Here is a 22,430-nt window from a genome sequence, read left to right on the forward strand (position 1 = left end):
ACTTTTTATACTTTAAATGCTGCTCAATTAAGATATTTATAAGACTTCTGTCAAGTGTATTGAATATTTATCAATTACTAGAGATGTTCCGATACCAGGACAGGTTCAAATCTGGGTGGGGAAAGTGAAAGAGCAGCGCTTGTCTCTCCCTCATTACCACCACTGAGGTGCCCTTGAGCAAGGCCCTTAACCCCCGCTCCAGTGGAGCTGCTCAGTGGCCAGCACATCAGACTGTGGTTGTACTGGGCAGCTTCCAGGTATGAATGTGGAACTGTGTGAATGTGATCAGGGCAAAGGAGAAGTTTCCTCTCAGTGAACCTTCCCTGAATAAATAAAGGTTAAAAAAAAAAAAAAAAAACTTGTGTTGTCTTTGGGTCAAATTTGATCCGTTGTCTAAATGTCTATATCAGAAATATGGGTTTCTTTTTAACTACCTCATTTGGATTACCCAAAAAATAACACAGATGATCCCATACAACGCAAGTACAACAAAAGATCGGATCTCTACTTTCATTGAATTTTGGGTGCATTTTTTGAAAAAAAGTATGAAAACAAAAAAAAAAAGTTTGATACAGTATCCAGGCTGAACGTTGACCCTTCTGTGACTATCCTTCCTTTAATATTAGTCTAAATAATTCATAATTTCTGCTTTTTTAACTCAAGAATTAGGTATAATTTCCTATAAACAAGGTTTTTTATTGACCATGAATTCCAAGTAAGTAATAAGCGTAAAACTTATGAGTTGAGTTATGAGTTAGTGTTGGTGGTGTTTATACATGGTAGAGAAAAGAAGCATTAAACGTAAAAAAAAAGCGCCAAAAAACATTGAATAAAAGCGCCGAAAGTGTCAAAAAAACAGACAAAAATGTCAGAAAAAGTGTTGATTTTCAGTTTTGACCGGGAGCACGATGCATGGTCGAATGGCAACACAAGGGTTAAAAAAAACTCCAATACTGCCTAAAATGCTGGTATTGGAAAGAACTGGAGTTCAAGCACAGATCCGATACCATGTAATTTAGCCCTGAATATTTATGTTATGTTCTTTTTCCGTTATAATTGACTGTCAAAACTGGGAAAAAAGAAGGTTATGTAGCATTCATTGCTTGTGTTTGTTCATGTTTCACAAAAAGTTCATCCTAAACTAGTCCACAAAGCAAAAGACAGAAATCATATCACATCCATACAGGGATGGTAGTATACAGCCTTTTCCTGTTCACAGTCCGTGATGGGAGTGCCACTTTTGTGAATGAATGACGTCAATCAAGAGCTGGACCTGATTGGTCCTGGTTAGTCAACCAAACTATTTAAGGCTATGGTTGGGGTGAATGTGTGAATTTACCTGATGAAGGTCTGAGACTGAAACGTTGTATTTTTCTTCTAAATAAATTATTGCTTGCGTAATGGTCAGTGTGCGGGATTTTCTCAAAAAAAATAAAAATAAAAAAAGTATATAGTTAACATAACTATATACTTTTTTTTTTAAGAAAAATATATGACACACTGGTATTGGATCAGTACTCGGTATCGGCCGATACTCAAGTTCAGGTATTGGAATCGGTAAGTGAAAAATGGTATCGGACCATCTCTAGAAATGACTGATTCACTGTGAAATTGTGCAATTTGTAATCTGGACTGCATGTGGAAAACTTTCAATACCAGAAAGTAAAATGTAAGTTGAAGTTAAAATCGTAACAGTAAAAAGGTAGATTCATATTTGGGAGCAGCAGAATCAGTGCATGTCATTCCCCTTTTCATAACTCAAGCAGAGTCCAAAAATAAAATGATTCTAAAAATCATAGACTAAATGGGACTCCTGAGACAAAGCCCTCATTTTTTGGTCCCTCTCCCTGCTACCATTCTGCCTTAGCGACACATTTGGAGTAGGACAGTTGGTCCAGGCAGAGCACAGCACACACCTGGCTGAGCTTACAGTCACCTTCGCAGGTGATGCTGCTGTTGTAGTTGACCATGAAGTGGCTGAAATACAAGTCGAAGGCTTTGGTCTGCGGCAGCCTGAAGCTCAGGCCCAGCTGGAGCAAGCTCTGTGGCTGCAGGTCAGTCAGTCCAAAAGCCTCGGTCATGATATATTCAAGCCTCCAGTCAGATCTTTGTTTCTCGTTGGCTTCCGTCAGGTTCAAATAGTACTGCCAGATATCCTTCAGAGATAGAGAAAAGCCCCGACAGAGGGGGAGAGAGAGAAAAAGTCTTTAGAGTCTTTTTTTTTTTTGAATGCCAGAAACCGTTTTTGTGCGCTGATTGACACCGTGATTAATCACCAAGAGGGACTTCTTTCTTTAAAGTATTCAAAGTGCTGCACGTTTTGAGGTTGCACTTGAATTTGATCAGAATGCTTTCAAACCCAATCATCTGTCTTCTGTATTTTTTCAAACTTTTTGAAAAGGTTTCATTGGAAAATAAAAATGAGGGAGGAATTTATGATCTACAGTCTGCTTTTAATGAAGCTTTTACAATTCCTAATCCTAATATGGCCATGACAGTGTCCACATATTTTTGGGGACTTTTGGGGCTGTTTTTATTATATGTTGGGCTGCTTTGTCCCCTTAGTTCCAATATAAAATGTTTTCATGTTAAAGTGAGCTGGTTGTGCAGCAGCAGAGCTCCTTACCAGCAGCGCGTAGTCCCCGGTGTTGTACAAGTACATGCGGAAAGCCGGGTTGTTAGAGTAGGGCTCCAAAACATACTTGATTGGTGTGACAGCCGGTGACACGAAAAGAGAATTCACTGGTTTACCTACAGAACAAAAAAAACAAACACAAATACCACATCATAACTAACTGAATCCTGAATATCCATATCTGTACATGTTGTTCATATTACATAGCCATTTTTATTCTGCTCTTATAAGGTAACTGCTAATACACTGCACATATTTATATTTATATATTCATATTTTATAATTTATATAACTCTAAACCACCTTCTGTAAACCAACTGTATACTACTGTCTACACTGCACTGTATTTCTTGTCCTGTCTATGCACCACCTGTCTATACTTTTTATATCGCATTGCACTCTTCTGCTTTTTTTGCACTTCTGGTTGGACGCAAACTGCATTTCGTTGTCTTTGTACTTGTACTCTGCACAATGTCAAAGTTGAATCTAATCTAATCTAATTTGGTTGCACAGAATACTGAATGCACTCAGGTTGTAAGCATGTGTGTGTCTGGGATCCCTTTTCTAACTTCTTTTACAAAGTCTGTCAGCAGATCTGTACGTGTTCTCACTCATTCCTCGTAGACTGGATGGGTGCTATAGTTTCTAGAAGCTGTAGTTGTACTACTAATATATGTGCATGTAACCGACCACAAGTACAAAAAGAGCTTGTTTCATATGTTTCAGTCTGGTTTTTAAGAAATATATTTAACTGAAAATACTCTGGTGGAGGTTGTAAATGATCTCAGAATCAATTAGTGTACTCCAAACCTTAAGCACGGCTTGTTTCTGTTTTGCCCATCAGAACTGCAACTTCTCTTGACTCAATCAAAAAGCTTTTTAAGCTTATCAAGCTCAGAGATTTATAGATGGAAGATATAATAAATATATATATATATATATATATATATATATAAAAATCAGCGTCATGTTTTTAGTTTTGTTGCTTTTTGGTTTACACTCACTAACGACCTCAGCAATGCAAACTGCTTCTGCTGATTGAGTGTCTGTGTAGCTTTAAGGTAGAGCTGTGCATTGTGCTTTATACATAATGATCCTACTATTATCTTCATTTAATCTGCGACTCCGTATCAAAAGGGTTGGTGCTTTAAAGAAAGAAGTTTTTTTTCCTCTTCATCAGAATGATACCTTTTGTCTTTCTAACTTTCTGTTTAGGATGTACATCTGCCTTCATTTTCTATCTATCTATCTATCTATCTATCTATCTATCTATCTATCTATCTATCTATCTATCTATCTATCTATCTATCTATCTACTTTTGGAAGCGTTGTGTCCAATTTGTGGTTGTAGGTCAAGCGCACATGATCAAAGTTAACTTTATTAACAGGAAATAAGTTGTACCCTGTTGGTCCAACAGCACCATGATGCTGTCACGGTGGGTGTGGCCATAGAAGTGTCCCGCGATGACATGACTGAACTCCCTGAAGATGGCGACCAGCCGCTCGTTGTAGCTCTCTCTTACAGCAGTGGTGTTCCTGGCAAAGGGCAGGTACCCCACTGGCACATGAGCTATGATGTACACCTGGAGCAGGGACAAAGACACATTCAAATCCCAGCTCAGTGCAAACTGAACTCAGAGAATAGGGCTCAGTGATTTCGAGAAAATCAGACTATTGGTGCTTTCACAAAATATTTACAAAATGAGATTTGTGATAAATAATCTCAGTAATGTGGATATAATGACTAAGTGGGTAAAGGCAAATAAAACAACTGCGAGAACAGTCTGGAAAGTTCAGATAATGATCACTTTACTGTAATGCAGCCTGTAAAACCAGGAAACGTGTCATAATACGATATCCAAAATCTAAGACGATATCCAGCCTCATATCACAATATCGATTTATGTTGATATATTATATTTATATTGATATATTGCCCAGCCCTACTGGCAAACAGTTTTTTTTTCCCTATACTGTTTGTACGATTGTTTAACTTTTTGATTCATGTGCAAAGAATAACCTTTGGTTTCAATCATCAGTCCCTCCAGGATTTCGCGGCCTTTTTTTGAGATTGTTGCGGCCCAAAATTCCTGATTTTGCGGGAGCTTTTGTGAAAAAAATGGAATAAAAGTTGCGATGTCTTTTGTATTTTTGTTGCAATGAAGACGCGAGAGACAGTCAAAAAAATGTTTTGTGTACTTCTTTAAAAATAAAAGGAAACTTATTTCGGGGAGAATAAAATTACTCTGGGCCGAGTTTTTTTAATGGCTGGTGGATTTAAGACAAAAAATTATAATTTATTGAATGAATCAAATTTGAACATATGTGTCAGTGGCTTGTTGATCTTTACATTGTTAGTTAATTTCTTAACCTGGGCTGGGACACACATTCATACGGTTTGATAAAGTACTTATCGGACTTAACTTATCATTGCACTTACAATAACGAGTAGCTGTCCTCAACTGAGGTCATTGTGTACGTCTCATCTCCGGTTTTTCCTGCATGCACCGTGTGTGTCTGTGTGTGTTTGGGCGCGTCAGTCACGGGGGGAACTGAGCAGCAGCCCCGCCCGCTGCAGAGAGCCGACAGGATTGAAACAGCAGCAGCTTCCAGTGACTTTAGAGTGAAAAAACGTTACAGCGTACATTGATGTTAAAATGTATACAGGTTGGCAGGACGGTCTTTCGCTGTACATTTTGTTGGTAAATGTGAGACGTTCGAGTTACACACGTCTCGTCTTCATATTAGAAACAAGGAAATTACGTTACATCAACCCGTTCTCACTCCAGCCTTGTCAGTGGCTCTCCGCCATGAATTGTTGCGATCGCGACGTTGCGAAATCCTGGAGGGACTGACTCATGTCCAATGTACCAAGCTATAGTAATTAGTTTGGCAATGATACTGTACACAGACTTTAAGGCAAGTTCTCAAAAGTCAGGTTTCAACTGCCAAAGATAAAAAAAAAAGGACCCCCTCCCCCCCCGCAGCGCCTTCTTTTTTTTCCCCCCCCCCAAACCGTCCAGCAGGGTCCGCCGCGTTTCTTGTGCGACTTTATGCGTGGGCCGTATTAAGTAGTGTTGAGACTAAGCACCCGCAAACCAGGCTTTACCAGCTGGGAGTAGAAACCACCTGCAGGAACCGGACAAAGACGCTTACTTGAATAGAGCGCAATGGTTTCAAAGAAAATGAAAAGAAATATGAAGAACTTGCATTATAACGTAAACCCAACGAACATATTCTGCAGGCTTGAAATGCGATAATGTGACAGAAACCCCTTCGCAGCGGCTGACCCACTAACATGTTACCTTGTGAGAGTGTGAGCAGAGCTTCGGTCTGCAGCCAGGGTTTCCACAGCAGGGCAGCAGCTTTGTAGATGGCGTTAGTGGAGCTCGGCATCTGGTCCTGAAACAACGATGCAGCAACACTTAGCCTGGGCATGAATGCACGTTGTTATGCAGCAGCGCTTTACGTAACAGCATGTCATTACAAACATGAAATAAAGTCTCACATACAATGATGGTTATGATTAAATAAATCCCTTAAATTACTATTCCTAAAGAAACACACTGTATTATATTCATCTACAAAGCCTTGCTTAAAAAATTGACTGTATACTTAAGGATAAGTAGGGCGCAAAATGAACCTAGGGGTTAATAACACATTTGTACCAAGTCGACTGTTCTATGGAATATGTTTTCATGCTAATCGAATGTTTTTGCGCAAACCGCTAATTAGCTTATAATGCTAGTTGTCGGGGCACGGGTAAAGTAAAAAGAAATAGCTATTTCTATACCACTAACAAGGCTCAAAATAGCATCACACTTCCACGGTAGCATAATGAGGGTCCCTACATGTAAACCGAAGCATTGAGAACTTTGTAAGTGTACACACAGTTTATTAAAAAGGCAGATTAGAAAGACAGTACCGTTGACGTATACAAGCAGGCGGCATCTTGGGAAAACAGTCACAATCAGTCGAACGACAAATGCCATGCCTGAGCTATGTTACTGGTTGCACGGTGTTCATTGTTCGACTTCTCGTTATATATATATATATATATATATATACACATATATACATACACATACATATACATATATATATATATATATATATATATATATATATATATATATATATATATATATATATATATATATATATATATATATATATATATATATATATATATATATACATACATACATACATATATATATATATATATATATATATATATATATATATATATATATATATTATATATATATATATATATATATATATATACATACATACATATATACATAATACAATATTATAATACAAAATAACCAAAGTTTGGACACACCTTCTCATTCAATGCGTTTCCTTTTTATTTTCATGACTATTTACATTGTAGATTCTCACTGAAGGCATCAAAACTATGAATGAACACATATGGAATTATGTACTTAACAAAAAAATGTGAAATAATTGAAAACATGTCTTATATTTTAGATTCTTCAAAGTAGCCACCTAGGGAGCGGTGGATTTTTGCAAATCGCACTACAGGCTGTAGGTGGTGCCAGAGGAGCCGTATTGTTTTTAATTACCTGCTTCATGTAGTTCTACTGGAACATAGGGTCAGTTTCAGACAGAAAGTTAGTTTTAGAAGGCTTACCTACTGCATCTTTAATCAACAATGAAAAACTTGAGTTGCGACCCTACTTGAGGCTCAACAGAAATATCCTAAATACTAGCCTCTTAAATAAATGCTCAAATTAAAATATATTCATGAATACTGAAACAAAATGTCACCCCGGCCCCTAAATAAGTCAAACTGATTTAGAATTTAAAAAAAAAAATCTAAAAAAGCTTCCCTCTACTTCTGTAAAAGACTGGTGGTTCAGAGTGAGAAGTAATGAGAAGGTTACACTTTCAGTTCCACTGTGATATGCTAACACCCTACAATCATTTCTCCTGTGATCTAAAGTTACCTGTGGCCAGTAGTCATGGTTACCCAGAGCAGGATAGACTGTCAGGTTGGGGAAGTGTTGTCTGATGGTCTGGGTCATGTTACTGATCACCTGGATCACCGTGTCCGTAGAGAGCTCGCCCGCGGGGACGTGAGGTGGACTGTCACTGGTGGAAGGGGGAGGGGGGGGAGACAAGAGCCACGGTCATTCACCCAGATTCTAATCCAAAAGCCACATTCAAACAAACATTCAATGCTAAGGTTTTGGATCTATGCTTGTTTGTTTACTTTCAGTGGTTTAACTTTTCTTCCCCTTTTTTTTTTTTTTAAAAAGAGTCCTCTTTTTTTGTTATATTTCTTTTTTATTGTCTTAACCAGCATCCACACAGGTCCTTTCTCTCATTTGTAGTGTGGGCACCTGTGCTTCTGTTAAATCCTTTCTAACCCTTGTGCTGTCTTCCCGTCGACCACCTTTTTGCTTTTCTCGGTCAAAATTTAAAATTTTTCAACGTTTTGGTCGTCTTTTTTGACACTTTTGTCACCTTTAGCCATGTTTATTTGTCACTAATTCCAATGTTTTTTTGTCACTTTTTTAGTTTTTGTGGTTTTTACCCCCGCGTTTAAAAGGATAATTCCGGCGTAAAATGAACCTAGGGGTTAATAACATATGTGTACCGAGTCGAACATTCTCTGGGATCTGTTTTCATGCTAATCGAATGCGTCTCTAGCTTTTAACAAGCTACCGCAAACCGGTGGTTAGCTGCTAACGCTAGCTTTCGGGGCAGAGGGTAAATCACTGTTTTCTACCACTAACAAGGCTCAAAATAGCACCACACTTCCACGAACGCCGTGCAACCAGTAACCAGTAACGTAGCTCAAAAACAGCGTTTGTGATTCAACTGCTCATGACTGTTTTCTAAGATGCTTCGGTTTACCTGTAGGGACCGTCATTATGCTACCGTTGAAGTGTGGTGCTATTTTGAGCCTTGTTAGTGGTAGAAAATAGTGATTTACCCTACACCGGAATTGTCCTTTAAGAAGCTTTTTCTGACATTTTTGTCACTTTTTTCAACGTTCTTTTATAAAAAAAATTTTTTTTCAAAAGCTATAAAATTAAATAAAACATCAAAATTCAACAAAAATATTAAACTGATCATTTATTTTACTTATGAAGAGCGTTGTAGGGAGCCATCCACGTTAATCTTTTTTGAAAATTTGGTTGAAAGAAAACCCACATTTCTGATGTTGAAACTTTTAGAAAATGGGTCAAATTTGACCCGAGGACAACAGGAGGGTTAAACTCTTGAGGTGATAAAGAACTATAATTTACCAAAAACACCTGGCTTTATGTTGCTGCCCTTTACGTAACGAGCTGGGTCGTGACAAAAGCCACAAAACAGGAACTTTTATTTTTATGCTTTCTAGGTTTTACTGACTTGATTTGAATTCATGATTTTGGTTTTTTCAACCACCAAAATCATTGAGTTGACAAGAAAATATAAAGACAAATGTGTACAATGAGGATAGTGACTACTAGGTCTTATCTTTGTACTTTCCATAATGTTGTCAGACACTTAGAATATTAATATGACTCTGTCAGTGGCAAAACGAGCACTTTTGTGAAGGTAAATACATCCTGCACAATTGCCCTTTTACATTGTAGCTTGTTTTGCTGCTGCCGACTGCAGCGATCTCCCTAATACTGAATCGATGTCAAAGATTGTTGTTCCCATCAGTCACTTAGGCACAAAAATATAGGAAAATAGGGTTGAAAAACGGTAGTTACCCTTTAAAGTGATGGTTCGGAATAATTCACCCTAGGGTCCTTTGCACCATGACCTCGAGCCAAACACCCCCCCAGAAGCTTTTTTCACCTGGGTCTAACATTGGGAGAGTTAGCTAGAGTAGCGTTATCAGCTGAATAGCTTAGCGCAGGGGGTAATGGATCCACGTTTGTATCTTGTAAGTTACCCCACTAATAATGCCCAAAATGATACCAAACGTCTACAGTAGTACAAATAGGTTATGCTCTCATAAAACGATGGATTGGAAAGTTTGTAAGTACACCAGAAGTTTATGTAAATAACACTTGCCTGCTGGCTTCTGCTCTCTGCTGTTGTTGTTGCTGCTGTAAGACGAGTGCTTAGGGACGTCTACAAAATTACAACACCGAAAAGAGATGCAACAAAAATATTTTTTAATTTAACTTTTTTTTTTAAAGTAAGTGCTGTAGTATAAACTAGCAGGAGACAAGTTATAATTGAGGTAAGTTTGGAGACATTACCTTATTTAATCATTAAATTAATACATATTTTTGTTGTATCTCTTTTCGGTGTAGCAATTTGTAGACGGCCCTAAGCACTCGTCTAACTGCAGGTAGCAGCAACAGCAACAGAGAGCAGAAGAGAGCTGTCGCAAACAACTGTGTATCAAACACAACAAACTTATCCAATCCATCGTTTATATTACATAACTCTATTTGTACTGTAGAAGACGTTGGTATTTTCAGGCATTATTAGTGGGGTCATTTACAAGATACAAACGTGGGTCCATTAGCCCCTGCGCTAAGCTATTCAGCTGATAACGCTACTCTACGCTAACTCTCCCAATGTTCGACCCAGGTGAAAAAAGCTTCTGGGGGAGTGTTTGGCTCGAGGTCATGGTGCAAACGACCCTAGGGTGAGTTACTCTGAACCATCACTTTAAGTATGACTTTAAATGTGAAGTGGTTGCAGTAAGTGAAGCAGTCAGCATAACAATTAGTAATCAAGGAAAACCCTGATTTCTCAACCCTGCTGTATCTCCTGTCTGTCCAGTCATACTTGTACACTGTCTAGCTGTACACTATTGCAGACATAGTGGGAATTCCACTGTACAATGGATTTCCCCTTTAAGTAAAGAAGCAAACTCGTGCTACAAAGCCCAATAACAATAGAATAAAGCACAAATCTGCTTGCAAAGTAACTTAAACCTGGAAAAGACTCCCTGGGGGTGGAGGATTAAGTGGCAAGGCGTTCTCTTAAGCATGTTTAATAAGTATGAATTTCTGGCTAAGCTGCTGATTAATGGAGGGCTGTGTGGAGGCAATGCTGCTGTGATTGATGTTTACAGTTTTTCCTATGGCATTATCACAGCGTAGTGAACATTAGTTTTCAGTTTCCTCAGGAGAACGCAGAGCTGGGGGTAAGCAGTTTTTGTTTGGCGTCACTGGATAAAATTCCCATTACAAACTTTCAGCATATTTTAATTCAAGAGGTCCAAGATCAAACTAGACGCTAGACTTGAGATATTTTGGTATTATGGACATCTGATGAATGAGAGTTTGATGGGAATGTGATTAGTTTTGCAGGTATTTGGTAACAAACCATGACACTGAATAAATTCAAATTTTGAACTGATGAAGCCGCTATAAGAAAAGTCAGAGGTTTATTAAAAAGTTATTACAATGCATTCTGTGGGAAACAATGTCTGATCCATCCTGTTTTTGTTTTTTTTAGACATGGCTAAAAAGAATTAGAAATAGGAAGTGAGGGCCATCTAGAGTGACTTTACTTCACAAAAACTTCCTCATTCCTCAAGTCTAAAAGCTCAAAGTAGTTTCACATAAAAGTACAGACAGCACACTCACTTAGTGGTGAGAGAACAGGATATGAAACTACTGTAAAGCCTCCGTATTGCTTCTATGAGCTTTTCTACGAGATGGCACCAGTGTCCCATCGAGGCAGAACAACAAAACCGTTATATCTCAAAGAAAACGAAAAGCAGTAAAATCCCAACATCCGTCATTATCACTCTCCCTTCCATCGGCGTACTGACCCGGTCCATATGATGAAGTCCTGTGGCTGTGTGAGCGGCGCCATGTGAGCGAAGGCTGACTGGATGAGGCGGTACGGAGAGTCACACAGGAAGTCCCCGAACATGCCGGCATGGGTTGCGGGGGCTCCTTTGGAGGAGTAGCAAACCTTGGTGGGGTCCGGGTTCAGGTGGTAGGTGGGGTCCAGGTGGAGGTCCGTGATGTGCCAGAACCTGCCTGGAGAGATGGGAGTGACAGTGAGCAAGATGAAAAGGGTGAAGGAGACAAAGACGGGTTAGACAGGTATCTACATAGGAGTGACATGACACTGTCATGAACGTGTCATAGACATTATAAACAAGTCATAAACGTTTATGACATAACGCTTCTTTTAGTAAGTGTCAATTCGGTTTTTTTCATGACAAGTTAGGGTTAGGGTTAGAGTTAGGGTTCATGTGTCATGACTGTGTTCAGGACAGTGTCATGTCACTCTTATGTAGATACCTTCAAGTGTTACCCAAAGACGAAAGCCTAAAATATACTTTTTTAGAAATGACAACACATGCAATATATACAAATATATATACAAATATATATACAAATATATATATATATATATATATGATGTCTCAATATGTGTGTGCATGGGTTATTTTTCAGTCCCTCCAGAAAAACGCGATTATGCGATCGCATAATTCAATGCATAATCAACCAAAGTCCGCATATTCATGCGGGGGCCGCATTTTTTCAAATATGCTGCACTTTTGCCGCATAAATTGCCGATTTCCGCGCAAAATATGCGGTGCTTGCATGATTTCATAATCCCCGCATTTTTGTTGCAAAAAAGTCACATATCTCTTAGCAGAAAGTTGAAAAATTTTTGTGTTTACTTCACACAAGAGCAGCCATTTTCACCTGTTGCCATGGGAACGTTATGAAGTGACGTAATTACGCGACGTGATCATCGAAAAGCAGGTGTTAGAGGTTGAATTTGACATGTACTTTGAGTCTCTTAAGTTGGTATCCAATAAGAAAGCTATCTTAATATCTGATGTCTACTCAAATTTCTTTAAGTGCTCCTGCTGTCTATATTATTAACGATTTTTGAAAGTCTGTCTCTTTTGTATCTTTTATTTCCCTCAGTTTAGACTATTACTTTTATTTTTACTTTAATATTATATATTTGTATATATTTTTGTATCTTATTTGTTTACTTATTGCGATGACTGAATATCTGTAAACACTTTTTGGAAATGAAGTTTAAAAAAAAGCAGGGTGTTGGGGGAAACACTTTTACTTCTCTTTTTCATCAAACTGCAGTATTTGCAAGTTCCCGCAATTTCATCATTTTTAAAAAAATGTGCCGCATAATCAAGGATTTTTGCCCGCAACAATCACAAAAAAACTCAGTAGTACTGATTTTTGACCAAAGACATGCAAATGTGTCTCAATTTCATAATGCATTTCTCTTTGTAGGCTTTTATCTAATGTATTATGGGGGTGCTAAATTCACGTCTTTTTTGCTTGTTGTGTTGTGAGGTAATGGCCTATTAGGAGTTCTCCTTGGTTTAGTTTTATGACTATTTCAGCCTTTTTTATGCTAGGTTACGAAACAAACTCCCAACCTGTTTTGCAACTGAAGTAAAAACCCCATCAAAAGGTGCTCTAAAGTGATGGGACGCGTTTGTTAGGCTACAACATTTTTTGTCACACCTCACTATCCGCTATCTGCCTGTCCCCTGAACACACTGTAAAAAAACGCGGTGTGGCTCAACCAGCTCCTTCTTGTCGGTTATTGTCTGGAACACTGTTTGTTATGTTTGGTGGTGCAGGTTGGCGCAGTTTGTTTTTGTTGCCGTTTGTGGAGCCTGGGCTGTCTACAGAGACCGTGTTTTTTTTTTTTACAGTGTGTTCAGGGGACAGGCAGCTAGCGGATAGTGAGGAGATGTTTGCTGTATGTGACGAAAAAGCTTGTAGCCTAAAAAACGCGTCACATCACTTAGAGCACCTTTAAATGTAGCCTATGTGAGGAGTGTGCGTTTCTGACCAAACTCCGTTGAAAAATCTGTCAATTCATATGTTTCTGATTACCTGCAAACAAAATGTTACTTTCAAAGCCATATTGAACACTTAACATGAATCCACAATTCCTTAGGGTCAATTCGGCGCGCATGGCATCCACCAAGCAGTACTAAACATAACAAAAGATCGACATTTATTAGCTGAATCACACAACTCCCAACCGCACTCGTTTCATGTTGTTCAATCCACTTAGCAGATAGACCAGAAGTGTTGACTCACGCTAGGCATTTTAGCCGGTGTAGTTATGTAAATTATGACAAGAGGCAGGAATAAATACATAACAGAAGTAAACTGGCAGAGTTCCACCTGTGTTCTTATTACCAAGGAGTCCACTCACCTGTGGCGGCCGACAGGTAGCTTCTCCCGGCGGGGGCCGCCGCAAGAGGAGCCGCGCCGCACAGCAGCAACACGAAACACAGAAGTTGTACCATGTTTATCGTGTTAAAACACGACAGTATGGTGCATCACATGGACTACATATGAGCTAAAGTAGCCGACCTTTGTAGTTCATTCTCCTCTGACATAAACAGGAAGTGCAGCGGTCATGTGACTTCCACTCTTTTGGAGCTCAGGGGGAGGAACTTATGAAAACAGAAGTGCAGTTTGAGCCGGACAGTTGATAAGATATAACAATAATAAGAGATATACTTTATCTATCCCACACTGGGGAAATTCCTGTGCTACAGCAGCTCAAAAGAAATGTACAAGAAAAATGTACACACATCATAACAAATACACATGAAGTAGACATAGGAGAAAAAATAAACAAAGTAATTTAAAATAGAAAAAATATGAGTTTTAATAATAATAGTAATAAAACAAACATATTTACACAATAAACACCCTTATATAAACAGACAGTATATAAACACAGATATACAGATGACTAGAAATGAAATATTGCACAGTTGGAGATAACAGTAATACATAATTTTACTTGATTCACATTTCCAAAGCTGGACTTTTACTTTATGGATGTTTTTACAGTGTGATATTGCTACTTTTAATGTAGTAAATGATCTGAATACATACTAATAATGAACCGATACTCTTCATGACTGAACAACACCCACCCAACCTTTTTGGCTCATGACCCCTTGATATCTAGGGTCGACATGTGGTCCCTCGTCACAGCTTATAGATTAGTGGACATGAGCAGTTCCACCAAAGGGGGGGGGGTTACTTATTGGATTGTTTCATTTTAACCCTCGTGTTGTCCTCGGGTCAAAATTGACCCGTTTTAAAAGTGTCTATAGTCTGATAGTTCCATACACGAAACAGGCTGTAATTATGCCTCAACATACGTTCCTCTGATCTTAACTATTAGCTAAAATAATTCATAATATCAGGAGTTTGTAACTAAAGAATTAGGCATTACTTAATACGAATTAGGTTTATTGACCATGTACTCTAAAAAGATAAGTGTAAAACTAGCTGTGATGAGTTGGAATAAAGTTAGCCAAGAAGATGTAGGCCTAACACAGAATTGGGTTATGATTTATACTTTATGCTTTATAAAACAGGCAAAACGGACCAGGTCGGGCACCTGGGTAACTCACCTGGTAGAGCAGGCGCCCATACATAGAGGTTTACTCCTCAACGCAGGGGCCGCAGGTTCGACTCTGCCATGCAGCCCTTTGCTGCATGTCATTCCCCCTTGCTCACCCTTTTCATGTCTTCATCTGTCCTATATAAATAAAGGCCTAAAATGCCCCAAAAATTATAAAACAAAAAACAGGCCGGGTCAATTTTGACCATGGTTGATGGAAAGACAACACAAGGGATAAGGATTTCAAGAAGGCCAAAGATGTAACCAGCCAAAAGGAAAACAGGAGAAAAAATCTAACACACTTAATAATATTTTTGTGCAACATAAATCTTCTTTTCTTTTCTGTCCGTTTAGTTATGACCCCTCAAATTTATGTTGGCACTTAAAGGGTCAGTTCACCCAAAATGGCCTATAGGGGTGTCTAGGCAAGCACTTTTGGTTTCATTTGTTTCAGATATTTAGATATTTCTCTCTGTTTCCACCCTCTGCATTGAAGGTGAATAATGAACAATTTATTGTGCTCACAAAAACGCTTTTTAAAAATTCAGCAGGAGCATCTCGCGCATAATCCACAGACAACGCTGCTGACAGATTTAATAGCGACTATTTCTTTGGTAGAAAGTAGTTTCAATAAAAAAAAAAAATCTTGACAGTGAGGTCTGTGGCTTAATCATTATTCAAAATTATGTGTTTGTCTTTATCGCTATAGTAGTGTCTCTGTGTGTGCTTATGTGTTGTTGATAGGTCCTAATGTGTGTCTATGCACTTTTACCTGTGTCTACTGTGTATGACACTTGTTATGTTTTTCTCATGCCATCAACCTGCCAGTTGTCCAGATCTGAAATAGTGGTTGTGTCATTTTACTTGTCTATGCCTGTGTCTTTTGTGTTTTATGTGTATTTGTTGTATTGTTGTAGTGTATCTATTGTTTTAAGCCATCAACCTGCTAGGGACTACAGATGAAAATTAGCCTGTATGGCTAAATCTGGCACATTTACATGTTGGACTTTGTACTCATGTTGATTAATGTGCGTTGTCCCTTTTAAATAAATAAATAAAAAATAAAAAATAACCTGGGCAGGTTAAACCAAAGGCTGGATACAAATAGATGTGAGTGATAAGATATTCTTGGGTAAACAGATCCTTCTATTACAGAAATCAAATACACGTACTGTCAAGGTATAACTCTCTAGCGAGGATTGAAGAGTGATTTGAGGCCTTAAAAATGAGATATAATCACATCAGAGACCAACTTTTCACTCTGAGGGGAATATTTGGCATATTGATGCAATTCCTCCAACTTGGTCCCAGAAAATAGTTCCACAAAGCCACCAGGTCTGAAGCTGGGGAGGGAAATTGTGTGGGCTTTGTTTCTTAAATTGACATCTCATATAGTGACACTCTACGGCCTCATGCAGAGAAAGTTTTTCAGTTCCCCTCCTAAAAGATAGAGATTCAGTGTCGGAAGGGTAAATAAAATTCTTTTGACCGAGACATATTTATTCTCTCGTCGACCACATTGAAAGATTGACCCAGTGGTGTAGTCTACATGATACGCAGGTATACGCAGTAGCCTATACCCACTAAGAAACCTCCGGGATTTCCATATACCTACTTAAAAATGCCCAATGACACGCAACAACATACTTTCCGTTATATTTTTTATCTATTTTGTTTTTCGTCTTCACATAGGCTAAATAAAGGGATTTCCATCGTAAATTGGTGCATAAAAGTGTATACGGAATACAGGAATACAGGAAATTAAGTCGTTGATGCTCAAAACTTCCCTGGGGGAGGAGAGCCTGACGCCCCCACAATGATATGCCCCCCCTCCCCCAAATGCAGATTCTGGCCAATATTTATATACAGTACAGTATACCCACTACAATACATTAGACTACACCACTGGATGGAACCATTACAAGATAATATCAAAACAAAAGAGAAGAGACCAACATTTACTCTCTGTGTTTTTATTTTATTTCATGTTTCACACAGGGTACCAAAAGACGATCCATCCATCACGACAGAAATGTTTTCATATATAAAAAAAAAAAATCTTACAAAACATGTGCAGCCTGCAGGCCGTGGACATGCGGAGGAGGATGAAGTGCAAAGAGAGGCATACAGTCAATAATAATTATAAAATCAACACTTCTTGGCCGGAGTGGGATGATGTCAGTCGGAGCGCTCATGCCTTCTCATAGCTACGCACCGCATGGACATCTTCAAAGGTCAAATTCTGCAGGGGGGAGAGAGACCACAGTTACCATGACAGCGAATTACATCTTCCCTAATCTAACATTTAACCAGCGGAAAACAAAGCGGCGCTTGAGTGGGGAATCTGGCGAGGCAGCTTTTTGGCAGCCGCCCCGTTGGTACTTTACTTTGTTTGATACAAGCAAGCTAATTTGACTATTACCGCGTGAAAAGGCATACTCATTCATCACAACAAAACAAAAGATAAACGGGTTCTTTGCTGCACTTTTAGAGCTTCAGAAAGACAATAAAAACTGTCCATAATGTGTGTTTTAGTACTAATTTATTTGCTACTCTACATCTGTGTTTTTGAATGTTTAAAGACTACTGGCAAAAGTTTTACATGCACAAATTATTCCTGAAAAATGCCGAACAATGTGCATTGCCCTCACAACTTGAAGACAGCAAAGTTAATTGCCCAATACACTACATTTTTTGCATTTCATTTCTTTTCATTTGAGATCTCCCATTGTCTGAATGGGAAAGACAACAGCTCTTATAGAACCAGTGCTTCCAGTGAAAGGATATTGATCTCTGAGCTTCTGAAAAATCATGAATACTTTATAAAAAAATTATATATATTATATTCCAATAATGCACAACAAAATTGTATCGTCACTTGCAGCTAACCAACAGGCATTTATTGCCACATGGCTACACAATCAAACTTTCATAGTTTAAGTGTCCGTTTCTATTTTGATATTAAATGTAATCCCTTTAAGGCATGTATGTAAGTTATGTACTGTATACTGCTGTCAAACAAGACAGGGATATGTGTGATCTGGGTGCATTTTTCGTACCATGATCATCTTGCCATCCTTGATTTCTCTGACCAGCTTGTTCTCCTTGCCGTCCCACTTCTGGACGTGGACCAACTTGTCTCCCTCCATAGTCACTGTGGACTGAAAGACAAAAAGAGAAGAATGTTTTTAAGTGAGGTGGACAATCAGTTCATTAAGATCCTGCCAAATGTTGGTCTATATCGGGACATCTCCAGATGTCAAGTCTCGTCACTGACCCACAAATAGAAAAAAAAGGAACACCCTCCCAACCCTGACTCAAAGTTTAATCAGAACTGCATTTTTAACGTTGTTTTTTTTAATTAAACCACTTCTAATATTGCAGGACACTTCTTGGACACCATTCAAGCACTCCTGGTGTCTGAAAGTGAGTGGTTTTAATGGGTTGTTCAGCATGATCTGGTTTCAATTACTGATATTTCTGTCGGCTTACTTTGCAGTTCCTGTCGTCGGCAGTGGCCTCGTCGAACTCCTCTCCCAGCTTGAAGGAGATCTCTGTGTTTTTGAAGGTGCTCTGGGTGCGAACCACCACCTTGTCACCCTCCTGGCTGATGATTATAGTCGGCTTGGTCACATTACCGACCTGCCGGGTGGCAAAGCCCACACCTGATCAGGGCACAGGGGGGGGGGAAACGTGGCTGTTAATGGTCTACACCTCTGAACATTTCATTTATCACACAGGCACACAAAAGACATTGGACAAGATGCACAGTTATTGTTCAAGCTTGATCTAATGCATCCATAAAAAGGAAAAGAAACAGGCTGTTACTCACCGAGTGCTTTCATGTACTCATCAAAATTCTCACTGTCGACCAGTTTCCAAGTGGCACAGAAGGCGTCGACCATGGTGAAGGTTTTCAGAGAGGCAAAAGTAATCTCCAAAGCAAACTGAGCAAGCTGCAGCTTTTGCAAGTTTCCCCCCTGGTGTTATCATTCCGCTTCTTATTATTATGCATGCAAGGGGGTGGCGCCAAGCGTCCCATTGGCTCAGGAGATTTACTCTGAGTTGTGATTGGCTATTTAAATTGGGTCACGGTCTCACGGACCCTTGGACAAAAAAAAAAAAAAGAGAAGCTAAATTAGCCCATTTGTATGCTTAATGATGTAATTACTCTCCTTCATGGGTGTCAGTCAGGTTTGGTGAGATTATGTGTGGTGCTGATTTATCTCAGAAAGACATTTTAAAAGTAAGAGAGAGCAAAGACCAGAAACCTAGACATTCATTTGCATTTCACCAACATAAAAGTTTGAATTAAACGTTAAAAGCGTATGTTTTTTTATCATAAACTTCGCAATTTTAATGTCGATAAGACTTTTATGAGTTTTATTGTTGTTTTATTGAAACTATTCTTTGTTATGCCTTTGTGAGCTGGTTTGGGTCCCTCACTCTTAAAAACAAAAACAGGCTGCAATACATTACTAAAGTGTGTGGAAAAAAATCCCAGAACTCTCTGACTGACTTAAAATCTCTATATGAGAGAAGGACCCTGAAGAAGGCCCAGTCAGTCCTGGCTGATATAAGCCCCCCCCCCTGAACAGCTACTTCATGTTGTTGCCGTCTGGCCGCAGATTCTGTCTGCCTAAATGCAGGACAAACAGACACAAACACTCTTTTGTTCCTGCTGCTATAGGTTTTGTTAATAATTCAATGTGAGATGTGGACTTCTGTGTAGTATGTATTTACTTGTGTCCTCCATCGATAGTGTCTGTATGGCTTATGTGTTGTTTATGTTGCACTTTATTTGCTGCAAAATTAATTGCCCCTCGGGGATAATAAAGACTCCTTGACCTTGACCTAAAAGGGAAAGATTCAACACCAAAGTTCCCTCTGAACTTACAGTTTTCTGTCTGAAAATGGACTTCAGAGAGTTGGTGGTGAAAGACACAGTTAGTGATCTTCAGGAGCTAATCCATATTAATGTTTGAAATTAATTTCCTCATCTTAATCCGCTGTTAGCTCTGTGTTAAAGACAGGCCTTCTTGTGTCTGGAACGTGTTCATGTTCTGCAGCGGCGCACCAGTGAAGCAGAATCAGTTTGTTTGACAGCCCTTTGTCCTGAACTGCATTAACAACCCCCCCCCCCCCACTCAAACTACAATTTCTTCATGCTCAACTCACACACTAATTATTATGTGTGTGTGTGTGTGTGTGTGTGTGTGTGTTCGCGTGTAGGTTCTGCTTTCTCAAACAATGGAAATGTATGCGACAGTCATATCTGCTTCAAAGTCTGAAGGAAGTTTGTTTTTGTCGTTGGAAGCATACTGACTTCCATTAGACAAGTTACAACTACGCTTTAATTATGCTCTCAGCAATATCATCATGTTTAGGTGACTAATATACATTTAAAGACACTGTATTGTTTCCTTTCTCCCCTCAAAGCCACATTTCTAGGACAAACAGACGGACAGGATGTTTAAGGGGAATCTAAGAGCTAAGAATTTTTTATTAGAATTTTTTAAAAGTCAAAAACTTTTTTGCAGAGGTGGAAATTGGAAATTGAAGTATTCTCAAATATTTTACTTGGTTACCAATTGACTTGTACTAACTGTGTTTTTCCATAACAAAGAGCCATATTATACTACTACTCTTTACTCTTTTTAGTTCCAGTTCAGAGATACACCCTGTGGTGCAAATGGGATTTAGTTCATATGCACTTTATTCATCCCTTTTTACCTTCCTCTACTTTATCTGATAAAAAGCGAAAATATTCTCCCCCAAGAGCAGGGGTACTCTATTCTTCACAGTCAACATTTAGATTGCAGGACTTGATTGGATAATGATTTCAGTCCTCTGAGTTTAGTCTGCGTGGGCAGTGTCAGCAGCATACAGTTTTACACCCACAGTGTTTGGAATAAGATTGTCAGCAATCACATATGAGTTTATGCAAGGGCCTAACTTTCAGTTCAACAATTAGGGGTTAAGATTTGTGTAGACGTTTGGGCAAAATGGAAATTTTGTGCATATCAAACACTTCATTTCCTGCATTCTGGTGAATTTTTCTGCAACAATGTGTGCCTTTTCCGCATTAAATTGCGATGGAAATGTCTTAATTTATGTAAAGGGAATTGTAATTAGATATTTGGGGGTGCACTGACCAGTTTTGATTATTGGGGGGGGGGTTGTAAATTACACATACTGTATGAGTGTATGTTTGGGTGTCTGATGCTGTGCAGCGTGAGCTCCACATGTTGTGAAGGGTCTCTGCTGCCGCTCTCTGGTGAGAAATAGAACAGTGTTGTGTTTGAAATAAAAGAGAGTTAAGCAAGAAACTGTCCAACAGAATTTGAATAGCTTGAGACCGTTTTTCTGCTCATAGAGAAACAAAAGTGAAAAAAAAATACATCTTGCTCAAAATGTGTTAACTGTACAAAGGCATACATTTGCAATCCTGTGGGATTAATCATTTATTCAGTAAAGCCTATAATCAGATTTACAGAACAATCAGCAATATTCACTTAAATGACATAACAACACAATAATTAATTGTGAAAAACATTCATTGTGCCCATGCAGGAACACAGTACTAAGAATAGAGAATATATCCAATATGTCTGCTTCCTTTTCTCACCCACTCTGCGCCTCTAGAGTCTCAACTCTGTCAATGGCTTTATGTATTATAATGAGCTGCTTATTATTAATTAAGCCAAGAAGGAAGGAACAGGGGTCATTATAGTAACCTAAAACACCTTAACCCTAAAACGAAAAAAAGCAATTAAACATATTTTTTGTAAACTGAAACTTAGAAAAAACAAAAACCTTCAAGAAAAACTTAAAGTAAACTGAATCTTTATTGTCAGGTTAAAAAGAAAAATGTTTTCTATTATTATTAAAGGTATATTTAGATAGGGACAGATACAAAAAACATAAATAAGTCTTCTGATGTATGTATCAGTGTTTTTAGCCAAAGCTAATTCTCGACACTTGTCCCTAGTAGGGCTTTTGGTTAAAAATTTAAATACAGATTTACATTATTTATAATACGAAAAGATGAAATAAAATGGAATGAAATGAAGAAGGAAAGAAAGTATACAGAGAGAGCACAGTGTAAAAACTAAATATGAGAGCAAGATTGTTCCCGAATTAGCCGCAATTTGGTATTTTTTTTGAAGGTGGCTAATGTTGGGATATATTTCAAGTGGTCTGGCAGAGTTCCATAATTGTGCCCCTTTTACTGAAAAGGCAGTTTGGGCAAATGATGTTCTACAAAAAGGGACACTTGCCTTTTTGCCTAAATTGCCTTTTAACATAGGCACTGCGTATGTCTCAGTCTGCCAGCCTAGAAATCTAGACGCAACCAACAGATCCCGTGTCTCTGGACGGAGACCAGTGAAGGATATTAGAAACACTTTTCCGG

General features: G+C 38.6%; 2 protein-coding genes across 2 annotated transcripts; both read right to left on the bottom strand.

Annotated features, from left to right (window-relative positions):
* Nucleotides 1-1,456: 1,456 nt before the first annotated feature.
* Nucleotides 1,457-14,004, bottom strand: smpdl3a (sphingomyelin phosphodiesterase acid like 3A). Its single transcript, XM_039782472.1, is given in 9 exon segments — nt 1,457-2,156; nt 2,627-2,751; nt 4,038-4,218; nt 5,606-5,686; nt 5,688-5,764; nt 5,941-6,037; nt 7,615-7,759; nt 11,409-11,622; nt 13,805-14,004. Coding segments are annotated over 9 exon segments (1,320 nt in total). The 5' UTR covers nt 13,899-14,004; the 3' UTR covers nt 1,457-1,850.
* Nucleotides 14,005-17,051: 3,047 nt separating this feature from the next.
* Nucleotides 17,052-19,008, bottom strand: LOC120546848 (fatty acid-binding protein, brain). Its single transcript, XM_039782087.1, has 4 exons — nt 18,849-19,008; nt 18,509-18,681; nt 18,076-18,177; nt 17,052-17,258 (listed from the first exon to the last, which is right to left on the bottom strand). The coding sequence occupies exons 1-4, from the start codon at nt 18,919-18,921 to the stop codon at nt 17,208-17,210; spliced, it is 399 nt and encodes a 132-aa protein (XP_039638021.1). The 5' UTR covers nt 18,922-19,008; the 3' UTR covers nt 17,052-17,207.
* Between the last annotated feature and the right edge of the window lie 3,422 nt (nt 19,009-22,430).

The sequence above is a fragment of the Perca fluviatilis genome, chromosome 18 (genome assembly GCF_010015445.1).
Source record: "Perca fluviatilis chromosome 18, GENO_Pfluv_1.0, whole genome shotgun sequence".
Lineage (NCBI taxonomy): Eukaryota > Metazoa > Chordata > Actinopteri > Perciformes > Percidae > Perca > Perca fluviatilis.

Coding starts and splice junctions, on each gene's coding strand:
- LOC120546848 (XM_039782087.1), bottom strand. CDS start 18,921: ATGGTCGACGCCTTCTGTGCCACTTGGAAACTGGTCGACAGTGAGAAT. Junction 18,682..18,848: donor TGAGTACATGAAAGCACTCG/GTGAGTAACAGC, acceptor TGCCCTGATCAG/GTGTGGGCTTTGCCACCCGG. Junction 17,259..18,075: donor AGGATGGCAAGATGATCATG/GTACGAAAAATG, acceptor TCCCCCCTGCAG/AATTTGACCTTTGAAGATGT.